Raw genomic sequence first — 27,137 nt, forward strand, 5'->3', positions numbered from 1 at the left:
TTTTTGTCTTGGCATAAAAAAATCATAAGATTTTTGGATCCTAACTATTCGTAAGTTATAAATTTAAACAAAATTCTGCTTTAATTTGTTAAATTTTTTAAATTATTATACTCAAATTTCAAAATTAAAAACAATTTAAAAATGTTCTCTTAAAACACATTTTTCTTCTAACAAAATAATTATTTTAAGAAAATAATTGTTTTGAAGAACTCCCTTAAGAAACCGTTTCTTTTTCAATCCCAAAAACTGTTTTTTCTCAATAGCCTAAATTTTCAAATGAGTTACACTTTTTCTGAAAAAAATTACTTATGAGAATTCTGGAAAGACATTTTGAGAAAAAAAAAAAACAAGCAGTTCGTCGAAAAAAATAAACAGTTTTCTGAAAAAAAAAAATTTCCAAACTTGTTTGTTTTTTCTAGAAAAATTTCATTAATCATGAATCTAAAGGATTCATTAATTTGTGGATTCATGATGCCTTTACACAAACACCGTTATATTCTTATCTTTTGAGGATGAACCTCAGTGGGATCGTGTAGTTCTGTGTGACTTTTGTTGATTTATATTTCTAGTAAGGAGCATTTTTTGCATTTCAATTTAAAGGTATATGACTTCGAGAAGATTTGTCTTGAGGTCTCACTTTACTTGACTAATAAACCAAATAGAAAGTACTTTTTTTTTTCTTTTTCTTTTTTTTACCGAAAACCAAATTACCCAAGACAAAAATATGGATATTATTGGGTTTAAAGGGGTGGAGCCACTTGAGCTTCTTTTCCACAGGTAGGCAGCAGCTGACGATGCTAAAAACCATAGGCTGATGATCCACAAAGAAGAAATAGGGATAAGGGAGATGAAATAACTGAAAACTTTACCAGCCTCACAAACAAACAACTCAATCTAAAAATTCTCCCATAGGAACCAAAATATCATTTGCAGAAAACACTTCCCATATTTTATCTGAGTGACACAGGAAATTCAGCAAGGATGGTAGGAGCAATCCCAACTCATCATCAACTCCTATTCTCCACTAGAAGAACACCTACAACTCATCGTTCTTCATCTGCATTAATCCCTAGTATTTCATCGTTGTCATCGACCATCACTACCGGAGGCAGCAGCAGCAGCAGGAGATCCCATGTTAATTATGAAGGCATAAGGTGTAGTGCTGTTGGGACATCTGAGGCAGAAACCAAGCAGCAGAAGAAAAAGAGTGGGTTTGAGATTGAAACACTTACCACTTGGCTACTTCTGCAAGAGAAAGATGGTCACATCGATGCAGAACTCACCATTGTTCTTTCTAGCATCTCCATGGCCTGCAAACAGATTGCTTCCCTTGTCCAGAGAGCCAGCATTTCCAACCTCACTGGTGTTCAAGGTGCTGTCAACATTCAAGGTGAAGATCAGAAGAAGCTCGATGTCGTCTCCAACGAGGTATTGCTTCTTCACCTATACTCACACCCTTCTTTTCCTAGTCTTTTAGTTTGATCGGTCAAAACAGTATTACTTAGCATTATCAACTCCAAGTACAACTTTACTATCTGAAGATGTTTTATTAGTTACCAAAACCAATTCGAATAATTCATTAAATCATGATCTGCGTCCCTTCCTACAAGGTTTTCTCAAATTGCTTGAGATCAAGTGGAAGAACAGGGATAATTGCATCGGAGGAAGAGGACGTACCTGTTGCAGTGGAGGAAAGTTACTCTGGTAACTATATCGTAGTCTTCGATCCACTGGATGGCTCATCCAACATCGATGCAGCTGTATCCACCGGATCCATCTTCGGTATCTACAGTCCCAACGATGAATGCCTTGCTGACTTCGACAACGAAGACTCCACGGTAATACCACCTCATTAAAAGTATTGAGGTTGTGTTTGTTTTTTTCTCTATGTCAGATCTGAATTGACTCGAATCAAATTTCAGAATGTTTGTTTTAGTCTGACTAGCCCGAATGTCCAACTTAGACCGATCCTTAGGTGCATTTTTAGTCAGAAATAAAATCAGCCTGAATTAAGAACTCATTGTTTGTCGTCTGACATAACAATAAACCGACTAGTGTGCCCTTGACCAAGACAAACAGATTTAGACGAGTCAGGCTCAGACAAGTTAGATTTAGATAAAGGAGAAAAAACACTAGTTCTTATTGTCTAAATATGTTGACAGTTAGGAACGGCAGAACAGAAATGCGTTGTAAGCGTGTGCCAGCCAGGGAACAACCTATTAGCAGCAGGATACTGCATGTATTCGAGCTCGGTGATATTTGTGTTGACGATAGGGAAAGGTGTATACTCCTTCACACTGGACCCAATGTACGGTGAGTTTGTGTTAACACAAGAGAAAGTACAAATCCCTAAATCAGGTAAAATATATTCATTCAACGAAGGGAATTACCAGCTTTGGGATGATAATCTAAAGAAGTACATCGATGATCTGAAAGTACCAGATCCAAAGCCATACTCAGCACGTTACATAGGGAGCCTGGTTGGTGATTTCCACCGTACACTTCTATATGGTGGGATATATGGATACCCAAACGACAAGAAGAGCATTAATGGGAAACTAAGGCTCTTATACGAGTGTGCTCCTATGAGCTTCCTGGTCGAACAGGCTGGTGGTAAAGGCTCAGATGGTCACCAGAGAATCCTAGATATCCAACCAACCGAGGTAACCCACTCAACCCAACCAATTACTCCATGCAGATTCCGACTAAACTTTTGAAACTAAACGTTCGTTCTTCATGCAGATTCACCAGCGTGTTCCACTTTATATTGGAAGTGTGGAAGAAGTTGATAAACTGGAGAAGTATTTGGCTGCTTAATTCCGACATATCTATCACTAGAGTGAATCAAAATTTTTATTTGTATTGGTCTTTCCTCAATTGATTACGAGCTCTGTAACAACATTGATTTAACAATTGAATGGATGAGATTTGATGTAAAGCAAGGATGTTTCAACCATTTCAATACATCACTAGACTACTTCTGGAGAAGAACACAAAGACAAAATCACAACAGAAACCACCCAAATTATAAGTTTTGAGCTAAGTACAACTTTTTTCAGAATTAAGTAAGACGACCTCTCTATTAAGATGCCCCTAACCAATGGGGAGCTCAATATTTCTAATTTTACAAAAGAAGTTTGCAAATTCGTTGTTTGGGAACAAATATGTTTTCTCAAAAAAAAAAAAAAAAAAGAGAATTTGAGAATGAAATAACATGATAAGCAGATTTTTCTTCCCAAAACATATACGTCAGAGAGAAGAACATATTCCAGCAAATCAACAATAAAGCAACTGCTTATTTGAAAACTCAATAACCATTAAATAGATGTCAGGAAATTGAAAAGTTCTCTTACCTGTGTGCATAATAGTGGAGAGAGAGAGAGAGAGCGCCAGAGGATAAGCATTTGGAGCACTATCTTGTTCCCACAGCCACAGCCTCACATTCATCGATTGGAGACATTAGCAATTTTTGTTCCTCCATTGTTTCTAATTGAAGTAAAAAACATAAGAAGCAGGAGGAGAAGAAAGAGACAAGAACAATGATGATGAGTGGAGCAATTCCAACATCATCACCAAAACTCCACATGTTTACGACTGCGAGAAGCAGCAGTAACTGCCGTTCTAGTTCAATTTCTTGTCTCTATGGTTTCCATCCCTACAGCAGCTTCTCCTACTCACTAAGCAACCCACCCAAGAGAATAATCGTCTCAGGATTCAGGATCAGGTGTATGGCTGCAAATACTAACAAGAAGCCGAGGAAGGACATTGAATTCATCACCCAAGGAGCTACTGAAAATTTAACAGGCTGGTTGTTGAAGCAAGAACAACAAGGAAACATCGATGCTGAGCTGGCAATTGTACTTTCTAGCATCTCCCTCGCTTGTAAGCAGATCTCTACCCTACTACAGCGCGTTACCATCTCTAAGTTCACTGGTTCTCAGGGTGCCATTAACATCCAAGGCGAAGACCAGCAGAAGCTTGATTACATTGCCAACCAAGTCTTCTGTAACTGCCTTAGAATCAGTGGCCGCACCGGGATCATAGTATCTGAGGAAGAAGAAGTGCCCATTGCTGTGGAAGAGACTTACTCTGGTAACTACACTGTTGTCTTCGACCCAATTGATGGTTCCTCCAACATTGACACAGCTCTCACCACTGGATCTATCTTTGGCATTTACGGTCCTGAAGAACAGTGCCTTGTTGATGATGACTCCTCAACCACTGTACTCTCTCTCTCTCTCTCTCTCTCTCTCTCTCTCTTGTGTTTCTGTCTGCCTATCCGTAACTGGTCAATCTTGTTTAACATACACAATGCCCTTATATGTGCAGCTTGGGGAAGAGGAACAGAAGTGTGTCATCAACGTCTGTCAACCTGGAAGCAACCTATTGGCAGCTGGGTACTGTCTGTACTCGAGTTCACTCGTCTTTGTACTTTCCGTTGGAGAAGGAGTGTTCTCCTTCACATTGGATCCCATGTATGGAGAGTTTATACTAACCCAAAAGAACATTCAGATACCCAAATCTGGAAATATCTACTCATTTAACGAAGCCAATTACGAGTTATGGGACGACAAACTCAAGAAGTATATAGATGATCTCAAGGTCATCAAAAAGCGTCGCTACTCCGCCCGCTATATTGGTTGTCTTGTAGGTGAAATTCATCGGACACTTCTTTATGGTGGGATATACGGTAACCCAAGCAACATAATTAGGAAAGAAGGGAATCTAAGACTCTTGTATGAATGTGCACCCATGAGCTACTTAGTTGAACAAGCTGGAGGGAAAGCAATAGATGGGCAGCGCAGAATACTCGATATCAAACCCGACCAGGTATTTAAATAATCTAGAGCGTCGTAAAACACTAAAACTCAATCACTTCCTAGTGGTAACCAAACCCGACAATTAAGTTCTCATCTGAATTCTACACCCTGAAAGAAGTTGGCGTGTCATCGGTAAGGTTTGTTTATTCATTCAGATGGATCTATTACCTCTAAATGTGTCATCTGCTTTTCCATTCCTACACCAAATTTCATCAACGTGCATTGTTATTTATGCAGATTCATCAGCGTGCTCCTCTTTTCATTGGAAGCCCAGACGAAATAGAGAAGTTGGAAAAGTACTTGGCATAATGAATAATTCCTAAAGCCAAGACCTCAGCCAAGCTGATATTCGTGGAACACGCTCAAAATTCATTATTGAAGGAGACCCAGCGCCGAGCCTCTGAAAAGTTCTAATTTTAATGGTTAAGCGGGCCGTCTCTCAATTTTTCTCCTCTTGGTGTAGCTGATATAATCCTTTCTATGTGCATCTAACATTTTGCTATATGTTGCTTACAAGTTCACCAAAATAAATGTAGGAGTAAAACATAAACACTATGAATGAAGTAACTTATAAACTTTGCATACTCATCACATCAAAAAAGAAAAAGAAATGTTTATGCAACAACCTTTAACAACAAATTCATACATAACAAGAAAATCTAGTCTGTAAGGCACGAAGAGAGATAACGGGCCTGAATAAAAAAGAGGGACGCCTACTGACGCTCCCTTGGGCAAAAGGTCAAACAAATGAGGTTAAGGGGTCCAAGATCAAAAAAGATATGCTACTTGTTCACGATGGAATGGAGTAGATTTCACCTGAAATAACAGGGTCAAATGGCTTAACGCACTTTATATATAAAAAAAAAAGTATTAGAGAGTGAAAATTTTTGAGAAAATGAAATGAGAAAATAGAGAATCAAAAGAACAAGAAGAATTATCAAGAGATAGAAAAACCGAGTTCATAGTCTCAATTCGAAGTAGATTGTTGTCTTCACAAAGGGAATGCCTTTTTTTTTAGTGTTATAATCTTATTCTTGGCTCTTTTCTACATAAATCAATGTTAAAATCATACAAACTACCCCGAAACTCAAAAGGTGTGAGTGTTGATGATACTGGGGAGGTCAATTACTGTATAGTATGCTAGCATACAAAATGTTTTTTAGGGTGTGCTCAAGCAGATAAACTTAAGATGACATGTTTTATTCCTATTGGTCCCCAAAAACTCCTTCCTAATCCAAACCCCAAATAGGAAAAGACAAAGTCACAAGTCTCACCTCCTCCTCCTCCTCTCAGTCTCAGCCAAGCCAGTCAAGGAAGAAAGTAAGATATCCAGTGACAGAAACAAAGACTGGTTCTCCAGTCTCTGATCTTGCCACTAATGGCTCCCACTCTCTCTTCCAATTATTCTTTCTTCCTCACCACCACTCCTCGATCCTTCCTCTCACCCAAGAACCACAAGCTCACCGTGTTCGCTGCCAAAGCGCCTGGACAACCACCATTCCTTCCCTTTCGGCTTGGCAAACAAGACGACCAAACTGAAACAGCATTACAATCTAGGAAACCTCCTGGCACTCCCTTCTTCTTTGACTTCACTAAGCTCAATTCCGACGTCAGGTCCTTGATCCCAGTTGTAACTCAGCCGTCTTCACTAGGACGCAAGAAGGATCCTGGGACTGTGTTTGTTGCTGGTGCAACTGGTCAAGCCGGTATTCGCATTGCACAGACTTTACTACGCCAAGGGTTCAAAGTAAGGGCAGCTGTTCCTGACATCGGTGCAGCCCAAGAATTAGCTCGTCTAGCTGCCACTTATAAGGTTAGTTTTCCACAAATTCTCGTACCAAAAACTCCTCTTGGCTACAATCATTATTAAATAATCAATCCATTAAAGCTTTGAGTTTGCCTTTCCACTGCAAAACAATAACGGGATGCAGGTCATTTCCAAGGAGGAATCAAAGCGTCTAACTGCTGTTGGATCAACCTTGAATGACCCTGAATCCATTGCAAAGACTATAGCGAACGCCAGCAAAGTTGTGGTCACGGTTGGTCCTGCAGAAAACGGGCCTACCTCAGAGGTCACCCTTGAAGAAGCCTTACAAGTTGTTCAAGCTTCCCAGCTTGCTGGAGTCGGCCATGTCTCAATAATCTACGACGAGGCATCTGGCGCACCAACTAACAATGTCCTAAATGGCATATCTTCGTTCTTCACCAATCTCTTTGCACAATCTCAGCCGCTAACTATAACAGAATTCCTAGAGAAAGTCGCTGAAACGGAGGTCAACTACACGTTGATAAAAACTAAACTGACAGAAGATTATGCTCCGGAGAGTTCATACAATATCGTCGTTTCAAGTGAAGGGACCTCTAAGGGTTCCAAGGACAACAACAATGTAATGTAATGTATGCTATGAAATGTTCTACTTTACCACTAGTGTTAGAAAAATGTTAAGTATACTACATTTAAATTGAAACTTGTATTGATGTCTTCACAAAAATGCAGGTATCAACATCTCAAATTGCATCTTTGGTAGCCCAGGTTTTCTCAAATACGGTTGTAGCAGAGAATAAGGTAATGAGATTATTTCTTTCTTAAGCTCTAAATTGTCCAACATGGGTGTTCCACGTTTTGCTCGATGACTCGATAAATTAAGAAGCTCAAACAAACTTAAATATGTAACGTTAGAGGCTAGGCATGACTTTAGGACTTCATATAATTATCTACAGGTTGTCGAAGTTTCAACTGATCCTTCTGCACCCTTGAAGTCCATAGATCAACTTTTCAGGTAAAAATTCTACATACCGAATCAAGTTGTTGGAGAACGTTGGTAGTTATTTATGTAGTTTAAATCTCTTTGTCTATACATAAACTAGTGCAATTCCCGAGGACGGGAGAAGGAAAGCTTATGCAGAAGCAATAGCAAAGGCAAAAGCAGAGGAAGAAGCAATCAAGGCCACCGAAAGAGCCCGTGAAGCAGCTGAAGCTGCTAAGATGCTGGAAGAAGAGGTGAAGAAGCTATCAGAACAAGAAGCACGAGCTGCTAGCCTTGTGAAAGAAGCACAGCAGAAGGCAGAGGCAGCAGGGACCTCAATGGAGAACCTACTCAATAGAGCTAAGGGCATTAGTTCAGGACTTTCATGGGAGAATTTGAGCTCACAGATTGCAACTGTTGTTCAGAATAATGTCGACAATGAGAAACAAAAAGTTCAGGTTGCTACTGTAAGAGGTCAAGCGAAGGCTCGCACATTGCCTGCTAAGAAAGCAATACTCAAACAATCAAAACCAACACCACCCATTTCAGAGGCCAAGTCGAAATCAAAACCCAAAACAACAGAAACTAAAGAGGAGAGGAAGGTTTTCGGCGGTCTGTTTAAGCAAGAAGTTATCTACATGGATGACGATTGAGGTAACAGTTTGAGTTGTGAAGGCGTTTATCATTGTATGTATTGTCAGCAATTATCATTTCAAGCCATAGTATCAAAAACTTGATTAGAGAGGAAGAGAGTATCATTGGTCTCAACTAGAAAAATAATTGGTGAAAAAATGTTCATTCTTTTCCCCCTCTTATTCTGCTACTCATATTTCTTGTTAAGTGGCAGAATATGGGAATCTGTGGTTCCTCTGAAACACAACCATTTTTGTCACCTTGAAAATGAGATTATTCTAAACAAAGTCTAATGTATAAGCCAAACAAAAGTGAGTCAGGTGGATGATCTAATCACTCCAGCAATTATTGCCTGTTCTTCTAAATTAAGGGGTGTTAAGAGATGATTTATGATGACCGACGCTTTGGGGCATTCTAAAAAGTCTCCTGGGCATCCGAAATTTTGGTTGAAAAATCTTGGAGGTCCCAAGCCCTCCACCACCTCTTCTTCTCTTCGCACCCGCCGGGTGCGTGTATGAGGGGGTGCGGTCGCACCAGACCCTCTCAAACTACAAAATTTTCTCAAGCGGAGAGAATCCATAAATACAAAATTTTAAATCTAATATTGACAATCTAAAATAATTCAAACAAATGTATCTTAGTTAACATCTTGTACAACAAACATGAAGTAACAAGTTCAATATTCTCCCTTATCGATTTTTTATTTATTTTCTCGACTCATTATTATCTCGAACTATTAGTAACAACAACTATTAGTTATGGTCTTATGGATAATCAATTAGCCTTAGGTTAGTTTGTATGCTTAAAGACTAGTTCTAAAGTTCAATCTGTATGGTTCTTGTTTAAAACTATTTAGTAGCAAAATATACATGGCTTAGATTCTTCTCATAAGCGCTAGGAAATCATACACCTTATTTCTTTTTGGATTTTTTCAAGTGCAGTTCTTGTTACAAAAAAAAGTTATTTGTTAACGTTATTGGAAAAAGGGCCCCAAAATTTTTTCGCACTAAACCCCCAAATATGCAACCACGCCACTAACGCTAGCAAGGATTGCCTACAAACTATCATTGCCAGTTACACTTCAAAAGAAGTCCATCTTCCTCCACTTCTCCCACTACCACTGGCCGAGTACCACCACCACCACTGTTTCTCTCTGTCTTAATATTCCAATAAAGGGAAGGATTCCTTTCGTCGGAACAGAAGGTAGAGGGTTTTGCCTGATCAAGGGTTTCTTGTAAAATCCTTGAGCAAGGTTTTTAGACCCTTGATCAAGGGTTTGTGGTGGTCGGGCACCACGAGATGTAGGCTTTACACCTCGTGAGTTTTAAGATTTCACCTTCAACTCTTTGTCTGAGACAAAAGGACTTCCGACGAAAGAAACATTTCTCTTGGCCGCAACAGTGAGAGGATGACCGAGGTATATGTCTTGATCGAGACTGTTCATAAGTGAGATATTTGGTAAGAACACTGCAAGCAGCGTTTGGTGGGGTGGAAGATGTACTATTTTAAATCATGGTCTGGGTCCCTTCCTACAAGGTTTTCTCAAACTGCTTAAGATCAAGTGGAAGAACAGGGATAATTGCATCGGAGGAAGAGGATGTACCTGTGGCAGTGGAGGAAAGTTACTCTGGTAACTATATCGTAGTCTTCGATCCACTGGATGGTTCATCCAACATCGATGCAGCTGTATCCACCAGATCCATCTTTGGTATCTACAGTCCCAAAGATGAATGCCTTGCTGACTTTGACAACGAAGACTCCACGGTAATACCACCTCATTGAAAATATTAAGGTTGTTTTTTTTTTCTCTGTCAGATCTGAATTGACTCGAGTCAAATTTCAGAATGTTTGTTTTTGTCTTACTAGCCCGAATGGCCGACTCAGACTGATCCCTAGGCGCATTTTCGTCAGAAATAAAATAAGCCTGAATTAAGGACTCATTGTTTGTCGTCTAAATAACAATAAAACGTCAATTGTGCCCTTGACCCAGAAAAACAGATTCGTCTGGTACAGACAAGTTAGATTAAGATAAAGGAGAAAAAACACTAGTTCTTATTGTATAATTATGATGACATATAGGGACGGTGGAACAGAAGTGCTTAGTAAGCGTGTGCCAGCCAGGGAACACCCTATTAGCAGCATGATACTGCATGGAGCTTGGGGATATTTGTGTTGACGATAGGGAAAGGTGTATACTCTTCACACTGGACCCAATGTACGGTGAGTTTGTGTTTACAAAGGAGAAAGTATAAACACCTAAATCAGGTAAAATATATTCATTCAACGCAGGGAATTACCAGCTTTGGGATGAGAATCTAAAGAAGTACATCGATAATCTGAAAGTACCAGATCCAAAACCATACTCAGCACGTTACATAGGGAGCCTGGTTGGTGATTTCCACCGTACACTTCTATATGGTGGGATATATGGATACCCAAACGACAAGAACAAGAATGGGAAACTAAGGCTCTTATACGTGTGTGCTCCTATGAGCTTTCCGGTCGAAAAGGCTGGTGGTAAAGGCTCAGATGGTCACCAGAGAATCCTAGATATCCAACCGAGGCAACCCACTCAACCCAACCAATTACTCATGCAGATTCCGACTAAACTTTTGAAACCAAACATTCGTTCTTTATGCAGATTCACCAGCGTGTTCCACTTTATATTGGAAGTGTGGAAGAAGTTGATAAACTGGGGAAATATTTGGCTGCTTAATTCCGACTTGTTATTTTATTACTAGAGTGAAGCAAAATTTTTATTTACATTGGTCTTTCCTCAATTGGTTACGAGCACTGTAACAAGTAACAACATTGATTCAACAATTGAATGGATGATATTTGATGTAAAGGAAGGATGTTTCAACTATTTCAATTCATCATTAACTACTTCTGGAGAAGGACACAAAGACAAAATCACAACAGAAACCACCCAAATTATAAGTTTTGAGCTAAGTACAACTTTTTTTCAGAAATAAGTAAGACGACCTCTCAATTGAGATGCCCTAACCAATGGGGAGCTGAATACTTCTAAATCTTACAAAAGAAGTTCGCAAATTCATGGTTTGGGCAAGGAATGAAATTTCGGTTTCGGTGGAAATTTCGGTCGGTCCAAAAGTGGAAACGTTTCGTAGAAATGTTTCGGTCAGTGTGGAAATCTTACAAATCTACAAAAATGATAGAAATATGATGCAATTATGTATAACAAGATTATTAAACCATAATGAAGCATAAAAATGATGTTTAACATTATCTATTAGTTTGAGGGAGTATTAACAATTACACAGTTACTTCCGGGGGTAAATCGAATAATTTTTTGGCCAAAACACCCAAAAGATAACATTCTTACTAATAATAATTAACAAACTATGTTAGTTTGAGAAGGGATCGTCAATTACACAGTTATATTAGAGGTGTTACTAAGATAAAATCAATTTTAGGCAGTTAAGTCAAGTCGTACATCATTCAAATAGATTTAAAAACCATGGAAAACATAACATAAAAATCAAGAAAGATCTAAGCGAAATGAAGATGAAAAAGACGAAGAAATGGATATTTTTCTAGTATTAGGTTCTCTGGTTTTTTTGCTAGACTTCTACTATGTCGGTCGAAATTTCCATCATGTCGGTGGAAATTTCGATATTTCCCACAACTTCGGTGGAAATTTCGATCATGTCAGTTGAAACTATGCAGGAAATAGTTGTAAGTGTTATTTCGTGCACCTAATCTCATTTTAGGAAACGTTTCGCCAAATTTCGGTGAAATTTCGGGAAGTTTCATTCCTTGGGTTTGGGAACAAATATGTTTTCTCAAAAAAAAGAGAATTTGAAAATGAAGTAACAGGACAGGACTAGCAGTTTTTTCTTCCCAAAACATATACGTCGGAGAGAAGAACATATTCCGGCAAATCAACAATAAAGCATCTGCGTATTTGAAAAATCAATAACCATTATATAGATGTCAGGAAATTGAGAAGTTCTCTTACCTGGGTGCATAATAGTGGAGAGAGAGAGAGCGTCAGAGGATAAGCATTTGGAGCACTATCTTGTTCCCACAGCCACAGCCTCCCGTTCATCAAATGGAGGCATTAGCAATTTTTGTTCCTCCTTTGTTTCTAGTTTCAAGTAAAAAACATTAGAAGAAGAAGAAGAAAGAGACAAGAACAAGGATGATGAGTGGAGCAATTCCAACATCATCACCAAAACTCCACATGTTTACCACTGCGAGAAGCAGCAGTAACAGCCGTTGTCGTTCAATTTCTTGTCTCTATTGTTTCGACTTTCGATCCCTACAGCAGCTTCTCCTACTCAGTAAGCAACCCGAACAAGAGAATATTCATCTCTGGATTCAGGATCAGGTGTATGGCTGCAGATACAAAGAAGAAGCCGAGGAAGGACATTGAATTCATCACCAAGTCCCTCCCTCCCTCCCTCTCTCTCTCTCTCTCTCTGTTGTGTTTGTGTCTGCCTGCACGTAACTAGTTAATTTTGTTCAACATACACATTGGCCTTATATGTGCAGCTTGGGCAAGAGGAACAGAAGTGTGTCATCAACGTCTGTCAACCTGGAAGCAACCTATTGGCAGCTGGTTACTGTTTGTACTCAAGTTCGCTCGTCTTTGTACTTTTCGTTGGAGGAGTGTTCTTATTCACATTGGATCCCATGTATGGAGAGTTTATACTAACCCAAAAGAACATTCAGATATCCAAGTCTGGAAATACCTACTCATTTAAGGAAGCCAATTACGAGTTATGGGACGACAAACTCAAGAAGTATATAGATGATCTCAAGGTCACCAAAAAGCACCGCTACTCCGCCCGCTATATCGGGTGTCTTATAGGTGAAATTCATCGAATACTTCTTTATGGTGGGATATACGGTAACCCAAGCAACATAAATAGGAAAGAAGGGAATCTAAGACTCTTGCATGAATGTGCACCCATGAGCTACTTAGTTGAACAAGCTGGAGGGAAAGCAATAGATGAGCAGCGCTGAATACTCGATATCAAACCCAACCAGATATTTAAATCATCTAGAATGTCGTAAAACACTAAAACTCAAGCACTTCCTAGTGTAACCAAACCTGACAATTAAGTTCACGTTTCATCTGAAATCTACACCCTGAATGAAGTTGGGTTCCATCGGTAAGGTTTGTCTATTCATTCAGATGGATCTAATCCCTCTAGATGTGTCGTCTGCTCTTCCATTCGTACAACAAATTTCTGATCATGCATTGTTATTTATGCAGATTCATCAACGCGCTCCTCTTTTCATTGGAAGCCCAGAAGAAAGTTGGAGAAGTACTTGGCATAACGTATAATTCTTGAAGCCAAGACCTCAGCCGAGCTGATATCCGTGAAACACGCTCAAAATTCATCATTGAACGAGACCAAGCGCTGAGCCTCTGAAAAGTTCTAATTTTAATGGTTAAGCGGGTCGTCTCTCAATTTTTCTCCTCTTGATGTAGCTGATGTAATCCTTTCTATGTGCATCTAACATTTTGCTATATGTTGCTTACAAGTTCACCAAAATAAATGTAGGAGTAAAACATAAACACTATGAACGGAGTAACTTATAATTCTATTATTGACATACTTATCACATCAAAAAAGAAAAAGATATGTTTACGCAGCAACCTTTAACAACAAATTCATACATAACAAGAAAATCTAGTTACTTCCAAGCTCCAACAAAGCAATCAAAAATTCAAAACAAAAGGAACAAGGGAAGATAATGTTGATCACTTGATTGTACCATAATAGCTTAGAGAATCATCTCAACTGTTGAATCTTTTAATCACTTGCCCATGTTTTATCCTTATCATGTGAATAGGCCGAACGGCTTCTTTCAATCTTGCCTGTCATTCATCCAAAACAAGTGACCGTTTTGACAGATCTAATCGTTCTCGAAAGTAAGCAAGAACTTTTTTCAACAGCAAAAAGAAGTAAGAACTGAAATAATTAAATAAATAGATAGACAAAAGGTTAACAAAACCAGGACCTGTAACGCCCTTATTGATAGATTTCGTCTATCTGACAGAGAGTCCGAAACTACTCCAGAAGATAAAATTGTTTAAGCGAAACATTGATATATGTCCTTCTGTAATCATTCCTTGCTCAGAAATAACGTCTGTTACACTTGATGAACTGGTTTATTTGCCATTGTTCTCTGGTTCATATGGTGAACTAGGTAATAAACAGAAAGGCGAGTAATAAACAGAAAGGTAGGAGTAAAACGGTATCATAGAAAGACAACCTGAAGAATTCAAGAATATTATGCTTGAAGCATGCCATTACCATGAGATATGCTCCATGGACCAGTCAGAGATCAAGTGACCAGGAAACTAAATTTCCTCAGAGTTACCAATATGAAGTAAAGCCTGGAGAGCGAGATATTTGTAGACTGTAGAGGGCATACCAATATGGTTATCCATTTCAAAGCACGAGGTTACTCTCTGGATCAAACTTAGAAATAACAGCTTTCACATGGCTATCTAAATGGGTTGGCACATCAAAACCACCAACTACTATTTTTCTGCCTCTTCAAAATTAATAGAGGAGAAACAATGCAATAATTTCTCTTATAGGAAGCTGCTTGTGTTTGAAGCCCCGGTGTCATTTCCTAGGAAGCATTTAGTTTCCGCACATTTTATCAACTCAATAGGTGAATGCTTGTAGAGGTAACAAGCTTTTTTGCAACATAGGATCCCTGAACAACAGACCCTCTGAATGATGGTTATGGAACTTGGACAGAATTGTGGAGAAATCAAGGTATTTAATTTCTGAGTTAGGTCTAAATTTTGGCGGTTGCAAGGAAGAGCGAGCCAAAACTACGATTTGAGTTCGTTAGTACCTGCAAGGAATAACACAATTTGTAAAGCAGACAATCTGAAAATGGCCATCTCCTCCTATGACCAGCGTATCATAGGAGAAATGTCATTGGTATTGTTAGTTTACATGGATACTGTCAAAATCTTCGCAATCAAGACTATTCATTCCTCTATGTGGTGCCTTCCTGCACTCACTAAGAACCCAGCCAACCAAGATTTAAAAAGTATGCTATCTATAATAAACTTGATTAGTACAACTATGTTTTGGGTAAATACAAAAAATTGAACCCAACTGATCTACAACAAGGTTGACAAAACGAAAGAACTCATATTACTATAATCGCAGGCTTGTGCAATTTCTCGCTCATACTGGTTCTGTTTGTCTTGTATCTAGAGCAAGTTGATCGATATCTAGCTTCACTAAGCTCTCTTTCCCGAACAATATAAATCCCACAGTGCCCTGCAGTAAAAGAAGAAATCTCTGCTCAAATACTTTCATCTACTTAACATGAAAAATACTAGCATGTCCTCTCGAAGTCATTTTTGTAACTAATCTACACAATGTGATCCTTATTGATTTTTTTCTGAATCATATATTTCATTCCTTTTTTCTGCACGCAAGACAAACCGAAGCAAATGACATGCAGATGGAGCTAAATCTATTTGTAAAACCGACGAATAGTTGTGCATTTCGAGCTTATTAGAAAATGTAGAATGCTGACCAACATATTTTTTATTTTATCGCTAAATTCCAATATGAACCAAGATGTCAGCCTCTCATAGAAAAACATACCTTTCCAGTCTTGCGATCCAACTTCTTAAGGATGCCTGTGAACTCCATAAAAGGCCCAGAAACAACTCGAATACTCGAACCTGGGATAAGGAGCTTATCATTCTCTATTGGTGAAGGGCTTCCCCCAAGAGGTTTAGAACCCTTTTTTGACCGCCTTCTGGGTTTAGCATCTGCTTGTATATCATCTTTCAAATTTGCATTCATCTCTCCCTCATTAGTTACTTGATCCCCTTGAAGCTCTTCCTCAAATGCTTGGTCTGTTTTTGCTTGTTCTTCTTTTGCCTGTCGAAAGATAGCATCCATGTCATGGGAGGACACAGGCTTCGGTCTGTTGATCTGCCTTTTCCTGGAAATATGAAACAAACTCGTCTTAAGCTCGCACATGCAATTTCACAAATTTACTGTAAATCATTCAACGAAAATAGAAAATAAGACAGAAGGTTTTGTGAAACTTGCTGAAATGGACAAGGTATTTTACTTTACTTGTTAAGTTGAAAAGGGGTCGAGGCTCACCTCCTTGCGTGAAAAAGTTCCTTCAGTGTTTTTTTCTTAACGCTCTTCAGTGTTTTCTACAGTGGGTTAATACAGCATTTTTACCCACATGTATTTTTTATATTTAATTATGTCATATTCTTTTAAAGTTTTAAGCATGCATGAACAACGAGGTAACGAACCAGGTTGAGTTTTTTTGCATTACCCTATCCTCTGATCTAATTAGGAACTCGACAAGAAGCGCAATAACAATGAGCAGAACGTGCAAAGTTAGTTAGCCCACGAGGTCCCTACATTGCATGTGGTATCAGGGTTCAATAACCCAGAAATGGGCCAAATATCATGCCTGTGCTGGTTTTCTGGACGATTAGGAACCAGACACAAACCAAAATGCATGCTTGGACTATTTCTCTTGATGGTTGAATAAATAGATAGAACATATCATCACTATTGTATTGTTTTTAACCAATTAGAACCCACGAAACAAGCTAGCCTTGTAGGTTGCTTTGTTTTTCTCAATGGTTAGAACCCAGAGACAACCAATCAAGGTTGTGGTGTCGTTCTAGATGATCATAGACCCTGAAACAAGCAAGCATGCCTATCCTACATAACAATATTGCACGTCAATTGAAAAAAAAAAGTAGTTATCACATCACAAGTCCAACATTACGAGAATAAAGATGATTTCTTACGTATTTCCAACTTTAGATCCCACAAAGCCAGCAACACCAACACACTCTCTGATAATGTCGTGAATCTCCTTGTTCAGTACGCATCTCAAGAACACACAACCAGGGAAAACGGGTTTTGGTTTAACCGAAATCGTGCCATTCTTCAACTTCCTTTTGACCCGGATGGCAGGAGCATAAACCTGAAAGAAGCCGATACCCGTTTTTGCTATAAGAGACAAACAATCAGTCTAGCCATTGACTGTTAATTAAGAAGTTATCATCCATCATTTTAACCTACATTCTCGAGCATAGACAACTGCACTTGCAATTATTATGATTCTCTTGTGCAACTTATCAATTCTCGGTTGATAATGGTAAAACAATATCACGACCAGAAATAAAAGGAATGGAAAACAAAACAAAAGGAGATACTAAAGAAACAGCTCAACTACAACAGCTAAACGAAGAGGAACTAAGAGGTACACTTCAGCTACAACTCACCCAAACCGGGAGGAACTTAGAGGTCCGCTTTAACAATAGCGGAGAAAGAGTAACCAATACCCAAGTATTTAGTTATCATCATTCCACAGATGGATAAAAGTAATTACACATTCTAGAGAACAATGAAAGTGAGGTGCGTGCCGACATAAACTAATGCGGTTTTGACATTCCACAAGTAAGGATAAGAATCATCCCCGGACTAAATACAGCTATGTCTTGTTCTTGATAGTCGGTAAAATTGGAAGAGGGCTCAAACCCAACAAAATAACAAACTAGACTAATTTCTTATATACATTTTTCCTTGCATATAGTCGAAGAGAGCAATAGTAAGATAGAAATATCTATATATACACAATTTAAAATCGAGACCTCGATCACCAACTATCATGAAAATGTTCAATCTAGACTTCCTCTAGCTTATCTTTCAGCTAAATTGCTTGAAATGGATTTTATGGGAAAGATAAAAAAAAAAAAACCCAAACCATTACAAGCAAGCATAATAGTAAATCAACATCTATTTATAGGTAAAGATTAAACCTTGAATTCGATATCGGGGAAATTTCGGGCGAGGGAGCGAGCAATGGTTTCAGATGAGTCCTGACCGGAAGCTCTGGAGACACGAACGACCCACCACTGAGAACCCAAAAGAGATAGGTTATCGAGGTTGAGTTCTTCTGTCCAAGAAGCATATCTCTTCTTTGGCTTCTTTTTCAGTAGTCTCTCTTCTACTTCTTCTCTCCAATTGGTACTTCCGGATAAGGCTTTCATTTCCCTCTTTTCATTCCTCAACTGTCTTCTCTCCCTTGCTGTTAATAAATCACCATTAAAGTTAACACCTTTAGTATTATCATCTTCTTCTTCTTCTTCTTCTTTAAGACTAGTACTGCTAATACTACTACTATAGATCAGAGAATTGGGTTTTTTTCTGTTTCTGTTGTTGTAAATGGAAAATGAAGAAGGGGGGATGGGTGTGAAGGAGAAGGAATAGGATGATGATGAGAGTGATACAGAACGCAGCATCCCGAAGGATTCCATTTCTACCTCCTACCACTTCCTTCTAACTACGACGAGTCTCTGTGTTTTCGTAGGACGATGAGCTTTCACTTACAGGAAGAACCAAGTAGGATTATTTCATATACGACACCTAATTTGTGACCAGTTTCTCGAATGCCCTTAATAACTAGGAAAATATTAAGATGACCCATTTTGCTCTAATAGACATCGATAGACTAACAAATGGTAGCAAAGCCTAAGACGACACTTGTCCTAGGGTTGGGAGATATAATAGTCTACACTGTTTGCAAACCTGAGTTATCTATTATATAAAATAGGATGTTGAGTGGTGACTGGGGCAAAGTTTTAGACAAACTCAGAGATAAATATGGTTGTCCAACTCAAATGTAACCGTTAAAAAATCTAAAGGTTGAAAATAACCTCAAATCTCACCTTAAAAAAGTAACCGTTAAATCTCACCGTCAAAATATGCTCATTACTAACCCACCCTCTCCCGTCCAAATATTCTCAGATATCCCAACATCTCTTGTTACTGATTGTTTCAGCTGGGAATCCCACAATCTTCCAATCCATAACTTAAAATTCTCTTAATTCAAAAAATAATTGTTCCTAACGCCAGAAATATGGTTAATTCTATGATTTCATCATTGAAGATGGTGAAATCCACTATAAAGCTAAGGATTTCATCATTCAGTTTTGTTCATATATAGGTGAGTTCTATTGAGTTCTTAGTTTTCTGAGTTCTGTAGTTTTCTTAGTTTTCTGAAATTTTTAAATTTTTTCTTTGTCGTACAGAGATAAGGTGGTGATTTCTGAGTTCAGCGTCTTACTGATCATCCAACCGGTAAGTTTCTGTTCAAATTGATGCTAAAAAACATGGTAATTTATATGATTTCTGATTAAGTAGATGCTCAAATTGGTTATTGATTTCTGGAAATTGCAACACAGTGATGAACATGTTAGATGCACACAACCTGTTTGATATAAATCCTGAAAGGATTGTTAGCTTTTTTTCTTGTTGAAATAAACAGAAAACTACAAAGAAGGACCAGAACTATTCATAACTAAAAAATCTGGTACAACGTCCCATGTGCGTCTGCATTGACGTTGTCTTCCCCATTTAGCAAGAGCATCCGCCTTAGTGTGATCGTACGAGGGATGTAAGCGAAAGAGACGTTATTGAACTTGCCTTTTAATTTGCTAATTTCATTAAGATGCTTCCTCGATTTTCACTGCGAGGTGAAATGTGGATCATTTATGCCTGAGATCACATTGAGACTATCACTTTCAATTTGAATGTGTCGAAGTTGCATTTCGTTGGCCCAGAGAAGCACTGCAATGATTGCCAAGCATTTGCATTCCTCCGCATTTTGACCTTTGACTGTGTTCGTCAGTGCTGTGATGAATTTTGCATTCTCGTCATGGATAATACATCTGATACCTGCTGGTTCAGAGAAGACTGTAAATGACGCGTCCGTATTGGTCTTGAGATATGGTGTCGATGGAGGGCTACATTTGTGTTGCTTTAATTTTTTGACCTCTGTTGTTACCTTTAAAGAAGTAGTAACCATTGCCCGAATCGTTTGAAGCACTTGCATGGGGGTTTGTTTTTTGCTGGTGAAACATGATTCACACCTGACTTTCCAAATAAACCAGACAATTTTAGCAAGTAAAGTCGTTAGTTCTTCCTCTAGATCATTCCATTGGAGGATCCATAGTTTGACCGATGTTATGCTTTCTGATCTGACCTGAAAACAAAACCAAATTGCTTTTGCATAGTGACAATGTAGTAGAGCGTGATCAATGGTTTCAATATTATTACAGTTAGCGCATGAGAATACATTTCCAATGAATTTTCCTATTTTGTCTTTAACCTCGGGATCGTATTAATGTGCCATATATAGTTCCATTCAGGTACATCATTATTTTCATCATATGTATTCATTCTCAAGTAGTTATACATCGATTTAATCGTACGATTATCCGATTTTCTTAGCGGCCATCTTACCGTGTCTTCACCATCTGCCTGCAAGTTTATACTAGTAATAGCATTAGCTATGTCAGGAGTAAAGTAGTTAGTGATAAGGTTGATATTCCATTCATTATTGACTATCAGTTGACTAACCCAAGTCAGCCCCGTGTTGCATCTATTCTGGATCGGAGGTGGGTCGTTTGGAATCCAGTTGGCAAACCAGATGTTCACCTTATTACCTTGATTGATGTCCCATACTACGAGACTCGCCACCTGATTGTAATGCTTTCCTATAGACTTCCATATCCAGGAGTTATTGGCTTTAGGGGGGCGGGTTTAGGAGATTTGGCAAAATATTTAATGAGATGTCAAAGCTCCTGAGGTTTTTGAATCAGCCTCCAGGCAAGTTTACTAAGGAAAGTTTGATTATCGATGTGCGGGAATCGGAAGCCAAAGCCTCCCATTTTATGGGATTTACAGATAGCATGCAAGTTAATAGTGTGGATAGTTTTTTATTTTCCCCACCAGAAGGACCGTTGGATGGTCTCAATGCGACTACTAACGCCTTTGGGAATTGCAAAGCATTGCATTTGGTATCGGAGAACAACCGCTATAATAGAGGATAAGACTATCGAGGCCAACTTGGGAAAGGAGATTTATCTGCCATTTAGAGAGTTTATTTTGGATTTGAGTGAGCAGAGGTGAGAAAACTTGTTTTTGTTATTGTGGATGAAGAGGTTGGTTCCAAGATATTTCTCGAGAGAAGAGGTTTGGCGAACCTTCAAATTTCTGATGAGTATTCTTTTGAATTTAGGATGAGAGTTTTTAGAGAAGAATATGGTGGATTTTTCATAGTTTATCATTTGGCCGGAGGCTGCATTGAAATCGTTCAGGATCTGTTTGAGGTTGTGAATGTTTTCCAGCGAGTTCCGACCAAAAATAATGCAATCATCTACGAAAAGTAGATGCTTCAGATTGATATCAGAGTTAGAGATCGGAAAACCTACAAAGCCGGTGGAATTCCTAGTGCTTTCTAGCGAGCGATTGAGTCCTTCCATGGCTAGAGAAAAAAGGAAGGGGGATAGAGGATCGCCTTGGCGAATGCCACGACTAACATCGAAAGATAGACCAGGACGCCCGTTTATGAGAATAGTGTAGGGCTTTGTGTATCCTATACACTAACTAGTGTTGTAAGCGGAATCTCAAACATCTCATGTTTAACACTAGATTGCCCAGGATTGTTATGCATAAACTAATCAATGAACTAGAGAGGGATAAATACCTTATCGCGTTTTTCCCTCGAACCATTCCAATCGCATCAAAGATCGAGAGCTCCAATTGTAGCTCATCTACTTGAGACACCGAGTGAATAGACTTGATCTCCCTTCCTTTCAGACTGCTAGGACTTACTAGAAGGTTGAGAAGAACTCTTCTTCTTGACTAGATTGATAGAACGAGAGCTTTTTCTCTATATTCCTCTCTCTCCAATAGCTGTATATTCAGAGAGAGAGAGCTGTAAATTTTTCCTTAGAGAAAAATCCACACCTTTTCTGTTCTCAACTGACCCAATATATAGACAAACCCTAATTAGAATCTCATTCAGATTAGGTTTTCTATTTCTGGGTCACAGAAAAGATAATTACCAAAATACCCTTTTTGGGGTATTTTGATAATCCCCTTAAGTGTGGCCGGCCAGGGCAGCCCACCATGGGCCTTATGTGGCCGGCCCACTTACTCTGGTCGGCCATCTCATGGCCGGCCCAAAGAGCCTTCCTTCTATCTTGTCCCGAATTTCCATTCGGATCCTTTCGGCCTTTCTAGTTGAATCCCATCCAACTTTAGCCAGTTCCCGTCTAGTCAATTCTCTCCGATCAAGCTACCACTCTTATGTGTAACCCATTGTAGGATCCGGTCTATGTTAGCCACGAATCAACTCCTTGATCCGACGATCGTAGTTGGCTTCTAGCAAAGCATTACGACCCCTAATTACTGGATGATCTTTACGTGTGGTCATCGTTATCCTAACTGACAAATTGATCGCATTGCCACCTTGGTCGAAGGACACTCATTCGGAAGGACATCTCCTTCAGACCGAACGTATAAATCCTTCAGTCTCCCACTTGTACTTAGAACAAGTGCAATGCTCGATTCCCATGTCGCTTAGTATCTCATCTGATACGTCACACCGTTCAGACTTTCTTGATTTGGAGAACAACTGTCAATTCAAATGATTAACTCTTAATCCATTTGAGTGCGGCCACACATTTTCCAGTTGCTTCTCCTCAAGTGGCTCAAAGATACTTATTCCTAACTTAATAGGAGGACATCATCCAGGCTTGTACTCCCACTTAACTTCATGTCTATCCTGTCTCCCCCAGTATGCTGCCTTTATAACCTCCTTTTACGGCGCGGCGTTTGACAGTACCAAAGTTCGACATTCCTTACATAAGATGAGTGGAGCACTCATGTTTACGGAATCTCTCCAATCTTGCCTATGAGAGTTTGTGACGCCTTTTTCAACTCCTTGAAAAAACTCTCATCTTTGGGTTATCCAATGTAGATTCCCCAATCTACACCCATGTAATTGACTTAAATACCATATTCCTATAGCCCATGGAACTGCGCTATCAGTCAATTCCCATGCTAGTCTTCTTGAGTCATTGTTGTCCATGCAATGACCTGGACTAGGGACTCAATAATGAATCTATTCCATGTTCACTCAGTAGGGTTCCATTTACCAGATCACGTATCTGATAAACCTACCTGGAATGCCTCATTATTTTGGACTGTCGATTAAATACTAAACCACGATTTAACGACGAAATAATTAACTTATTTCTGATAATAAGAGTTTGTAAATCTTGAGCCTTCCCGTGTAACTCCTTACACCCCCAAGTTTACTAGTCTAAGCTTTTCAGGAAAGCTTAATGCCTATGACCTTAGTATTACCACCATACTTTAGTCAAGGTGACAGTTTAGTTAATAGATCAAATCCATATGGATTTTGTTTGTTATCATCCGATGATAATCTCCAGTATCGCCATACTGAATTAAAACTTCCCAAGTTTTAACTATTTTCTTTTATTTGTAAAGTTTGCAACAGTCTCTGCCTGGAACCCTTCCAGCTCACTGTTCTTCCAAGTCAAGATTGTCATCTTATTCTGGAAGTTTGCAACATATGACTTTTCAACCTTTTATTTTCATACCGAGATCTCACAAGTTCTTCTCAAGTACATTGTGTGATCCAGATCAACTCTTCTGGATTTGATTGGTGACGACCATAAATACTCCAAGTACTTTGCGACGTCGAGGCGAATGCTAATCATGTCCCACATGACCGATCTTATGCCTTTTGCATAACCATCTTTCTCATGCGTGTTTGCTCATCAGAATCCTTCAGATTCTAAATCTTGCTAAGCTGTGTGCCATGAGACTTGGGTAGAAATACTCTGTTTGAGTGTTTCTCATTGGACTTTTCAAGACCCTTTCTTGAACAAGTCTTATCACCTTCTCGATCCATCTCCATAGATCTTTGGTGCCCAAAAAGCATTCACCTTTATGTGGTCCTTTTATTGAGTCAGTTCTAAACTGTTTTCAACATCAGAATGTTGTTTCTCAATCTCTAGTATGTCGTCTACATACCAGACCAAAGAAAACTGGGTCACTCCCACTAACCTTCTTGAACTTCTTAAATTCAAGATTTCTCTTCATTCCCAAAGAAAAATATTCTTGTATACTTTGCTGAATCGAAGATTTCAACTCCTAGATCTTTAGTCATGCTCTGGGAAACACCAATGTTTCCATCCTTGTCTGTTTTCCACTTTGAAAAACCTATTTGGACTTAACAAGAACCCTTCCTTTAAGCAAAATAGACCAAGTTCCAAACTTGATTTCAGACATGGATTTCATTCTGATCATATGGCTCCAAGCCATGTTTCGGAGTGATTCCGTCACAGCTTCTTTGTAGCTAGCTCATTTTCTTCTTCAGCCGGATCTCCATCCTCTGAGACAGATTTATGAGCTTTCAAAGTCTATAAGGGGTGTGAGCAACTTTGAGACACTCTCAACTCCTTGAAAGTTCTCCTGCGAATCACATTCGCTCTGCGCGGGAGGATCTCCGAGATCTACCATCTCTTCCTCTCTTTCCTTTTCTATCGGCTCAGAATAGTTAGGAATCGCGACTTTTGACATCGGTACAACGGTGTCAGTTTGTTGCTCAGATCGAATTTCTTCGATATCTAATATTTCTCCCACTTGTCTTCTTGAAATAACTCTTATTTTAAGGAAGACACCATCACGAGCAACAACCTCCTTGTTCTCTGATTGCTTGTGGAAGAATCCTCAATATTCATTTATCTCATAAATAAATATTCTTTCTTGATATGCAAACTTGGTTCTCGGAAACCATTTACGTTTCATATCTATAGACCTTGAGAAAAGACCACTTTTGGAACCCTTCCAAACCCATACTCTTATGGTGTCTTTTCAGCTTTTGACGGAATATGGTTAGCTAGGAAGAACGACCGTGTTTGAGAATATATCCTAGAAAGTGTTCGGAAGATTGGCCTTAACCCATCACTGATCGACTCATGTCTCACATGTTCGATTACTCCCACTAGACTCATCATCCATATGATATGTTTGTGGAGCAAGGTGAGAAACTATTTCTCAACTTCTTTTGATGGTCATCAAATTTCTGATTCAAATATTCATCATCTCGATCCAATCGAATGACTTATATTTTCGTCAAGTGGATTCAGGTTGACTCTAGTTAGTGTACCAATAGTTTTACGTACATCTGTATGTACAAAAACTATTAATTTACTAGCCCTTTCTCCCTTTCTAAAAGGTGACTTTGTCAAATGGCCACGTTGAACAAAATTCACATGTGTCGTATGATTCAAAATCATTAGACTTAGAAATCCATACCATTGGATCTTCTTCATGTGTTTTATGTCAATTTGACCAATAACAAAACATGAGTTGACCTCTCCGAATCCTTTGATTATAGCCTATCGTATCATTGTTAATGCTCTTGGTTCTCTAAGAACCTTTCGTTAATTTAACACTATTTTAAAACATCTGATGTTTCTAGAAGAACATAACAACTCTTATTAAGTTCTACCTAGATTAGTGTCTAAAAGAAGACTTTGATCCCTTTCAGCATCCTTAGCAACTCTTGCTTCTGCTCCCTCTTGGATCCTCACTTCTTTTAGTCAAGTATGTAATTCCCTTGAGCTCCCACTGAGCCTCACATCCGGTCTTAAATACCTGATGAAGGGAGTCTACAATACTTGCTAGATTAACTTAGTTAACAAGGATATAAGAATCGGAATTCATAATTCCTTTTCTTTTCTCTTCCAGGTACTCAGGGTAGTTTCCTTGAATGGCCTAGCCAAACTTTTACGTCGACCCTTTAACCTTTTGAATCATAAGAACTCTTCTTATATTCTTTCGGTAACTGAATCATAAGAACGTTTCTTAGATTCACTTTTCCTCAATGTTCTTTTCAAGACGACTTTCTTAGAGGCACCATCCTCTCCATTCACGACTTCTAGTGGAACTCTTCCTTTAGTTGTCGATTGGTTGTGTATGCATCCATATCATTAATCTCTACGTGAGAGAAGAACTTTATGGATGTTCACAAAAGACTTTGGATAATCATATCCTCAGTCGTTTGAAGAACCAATGAACATTAGGAATGACATATTCTCGGACGTTTTCTTTATTTCGAATTCGAGAACGCTTCTCGGATTCCTTTCCAATCATGAAAATAATTTTCGTTTAATTCCTTCTGAAGGAATGAACGAAGGTTGGAAAACTCTTTTCTAATAGTCATATATCCTCTACTTTTAAAAGAAAATAAAACAAAATCCTAAAACTTATTATCATTGCAAAAACAGTTTTTGCCATATTATTCAATGAATACCGTCCCCCTTTGAATAATATGATTCCAAGATCCCATTCCTGTGAAGTTAAGCGTACTTTGGCACTGCCCTTAACTTCACCCTCCTGGGTGAGTAACTCCTTACTGATCATATCTCATATGACTCTTGGTTGATGAATAACACTTATGTGTTCAATTCATCCTTTTGCCTCGAAATCCAAAACCCTTTTGCTGACTCGTTTGAGAATAACCATTTAGACATGTAGACCTCTTCATAGGTCTACCCGTATTGTCCCGAGGTAAAAGATGGCACCCTGCTTTGGCATGACCCATCATCGATGAACAAGGGCGCAACAGGTGTCTTAATCTGGGTAGGCATTACTCAAAATTCTTTTTGGGGACTCTTACGTTTTTGTTTGCATGCATTACTGTGAACTCTAACATAATCATACACCACACAAAACGTAAATAAGTAAATGCACGCGAGAAAATAAATCGAGCAGACATGATCCTAGTATGGCCCCTAACCTAAAAGATTTAATCTTCTTAGGTTCTTTGCTTGTTTAGCCTCCGTTCGCCTGGATCTCCATCCTCGAACATCCATTGAATTCTCCCACTCGAACCACGATCTCATCCTTTGGCTCTTCAATGGACTCAATTGTACCCTTAACTCTAATTACAAGACTCAACTATTCGCAGATCGTATAAAACTTGAAATTAAATTAATTACATCGGGCACCCATCCGTGCTTAAAAACAAGATAGAACAATTCTATGGCCAT

The 27,137-nt window shown here is 38.8% G+C and overlaps 4 protein-coding genes and 2 pseudogenes across 4 annotated transcripts; 5 read left to right on the top strand and 1 right to left on the bottom strand.

The window, feature by feature from the left end:
- The first annotated feature begins 615 nt into the window (after positions 1 to 615).
- On the top strand, positions 616 to 2,938 carry LOC147566712 (fructose-1,6-bisphosphatase, chloroplastic-like). The gene is made up of 4 exons (XM_086653230.1): positions 616 to 1,428; positions 1,611 to 1,838; positions 2,163 to 2,663; positions 2,743 to 2,938. The coding sequence occupies exons 1-4, from the start codon at positions 982 to 984 to the stop codon at positions 2,815 to 2,817; spliced, it is 1,251 nt and encodes a 416-aa protein (XP_086509356.1). The 5' UTR covers positions 616 to 981; the 3' UTR covers positions 2,818 to 2,938.
- A 306-nt stretch (positions 2,939 to 3,244) lies between these two features.
- Positions 3,245 to 5,404, top strand: LOC147566713 (fructose-1,6-bisphosphatase, chloroplastic-like). The gene is made up of 3 exons (XM_086653229.1): positions 3,245 to 4,223; positions 4,330 to 4,830; positions 5,058 to 5,404. Exons 1-3 carry the CDS (start codon positions 3,540 to 3,542, stop codon positions 5,127 to 5,129), a joined length of 1,257 nt encoding a protein of 418 aa, XP_086509355.1. The 5' UTR covers positions 3,245 to 3,539; the 3' UTR covers positions 5,130 to 5,404.
- Positions 5,405 to 5,462: 58 nt separating this feature from the next.
- PTAC16 (plastid transcriptionally active 16) lies at positions 5,463 to 8,487 on the top strand. The gene is made up of 5 exons (XM_086653228.1): positions 5,463 to 6,633; positions 6,752 to 7,207; positions 7,318 to 7,386; positions 7,542 to 7,600; positions 7,689 to 8,487. Exons 1-5 carry the CDS (start codon positions 6,199 to 6,201, stop codon positions 8,218 to 8,220), a joined length of 1,551 nt encoding a protein of 516 aa, XP_086509354.1. The 5' UTR covers positions 5,463 to 6,198; the 3' UTR covers positions 8,221 to 8,487.
- Positions 8,488 to 9,573: 1,086 nt separating this feature from the next.
- Positions 9,574 to 11,028, top strand: LOC147566715 (fructose-1,6-bisphosphatase, chloroplastic pseudogene; annotated as a pseudogene).
- Positions 11,029 to 12,368: 1,340 nt separating this feature from the next.
- LOC147566716 (fructose-1,6-bisphosphatase 1, chloroplastic pseudogene) lies at positions 12,369 to 13,243 on the top strand (annotated as a pseudogene).
- A 1,999-nt stretch (positions 13,244 to 15,242) lies between these two features.
- PTAC13 (plastid transcriptionally active 13) lies at positions 15,243 to 18,776 on the bottom strand. The gene is made up of 4 exons (XM_086653231.1): positions 18,021 to 18,776; positions 17,004 to 17,182; positions 15,820 to 16,165; positions 15,243 to 15,486 (listed from the first exon to the last, which is right to left on the bottom strand). The coding sequence occupies exons 1-4, from the start codon at positions 18,516 to 18,518 to the stop codon at positions 15,391 to 15,393; spliced, it is 1,119 nt and encodes a 372-aa protein (XP_086509357.1). The 5' UTR covers positions 18,519 to 18,776; the 3' UTR covers positions 15,243 to 15,390.
- Positions 18,777 to 27,137: the final 8,361 nt, after the last annotated feature.

Source organism: Eschscholzia californica, unplaced genomic scaffold (genome assembly GCF_041429995.1).
Source record: "Eschscholzia californica isolate CP2 unplaced genomic scaffold, dmEscCali1.0.p SCAF_1, whole genome shotgun sequence".
NCBI lineage: Eukaryota > Viridiplantae > Streptophyta > Magnoliopsida > Ranunculales > Papaveraceae > Eschscholzia > Eschscholzia californica.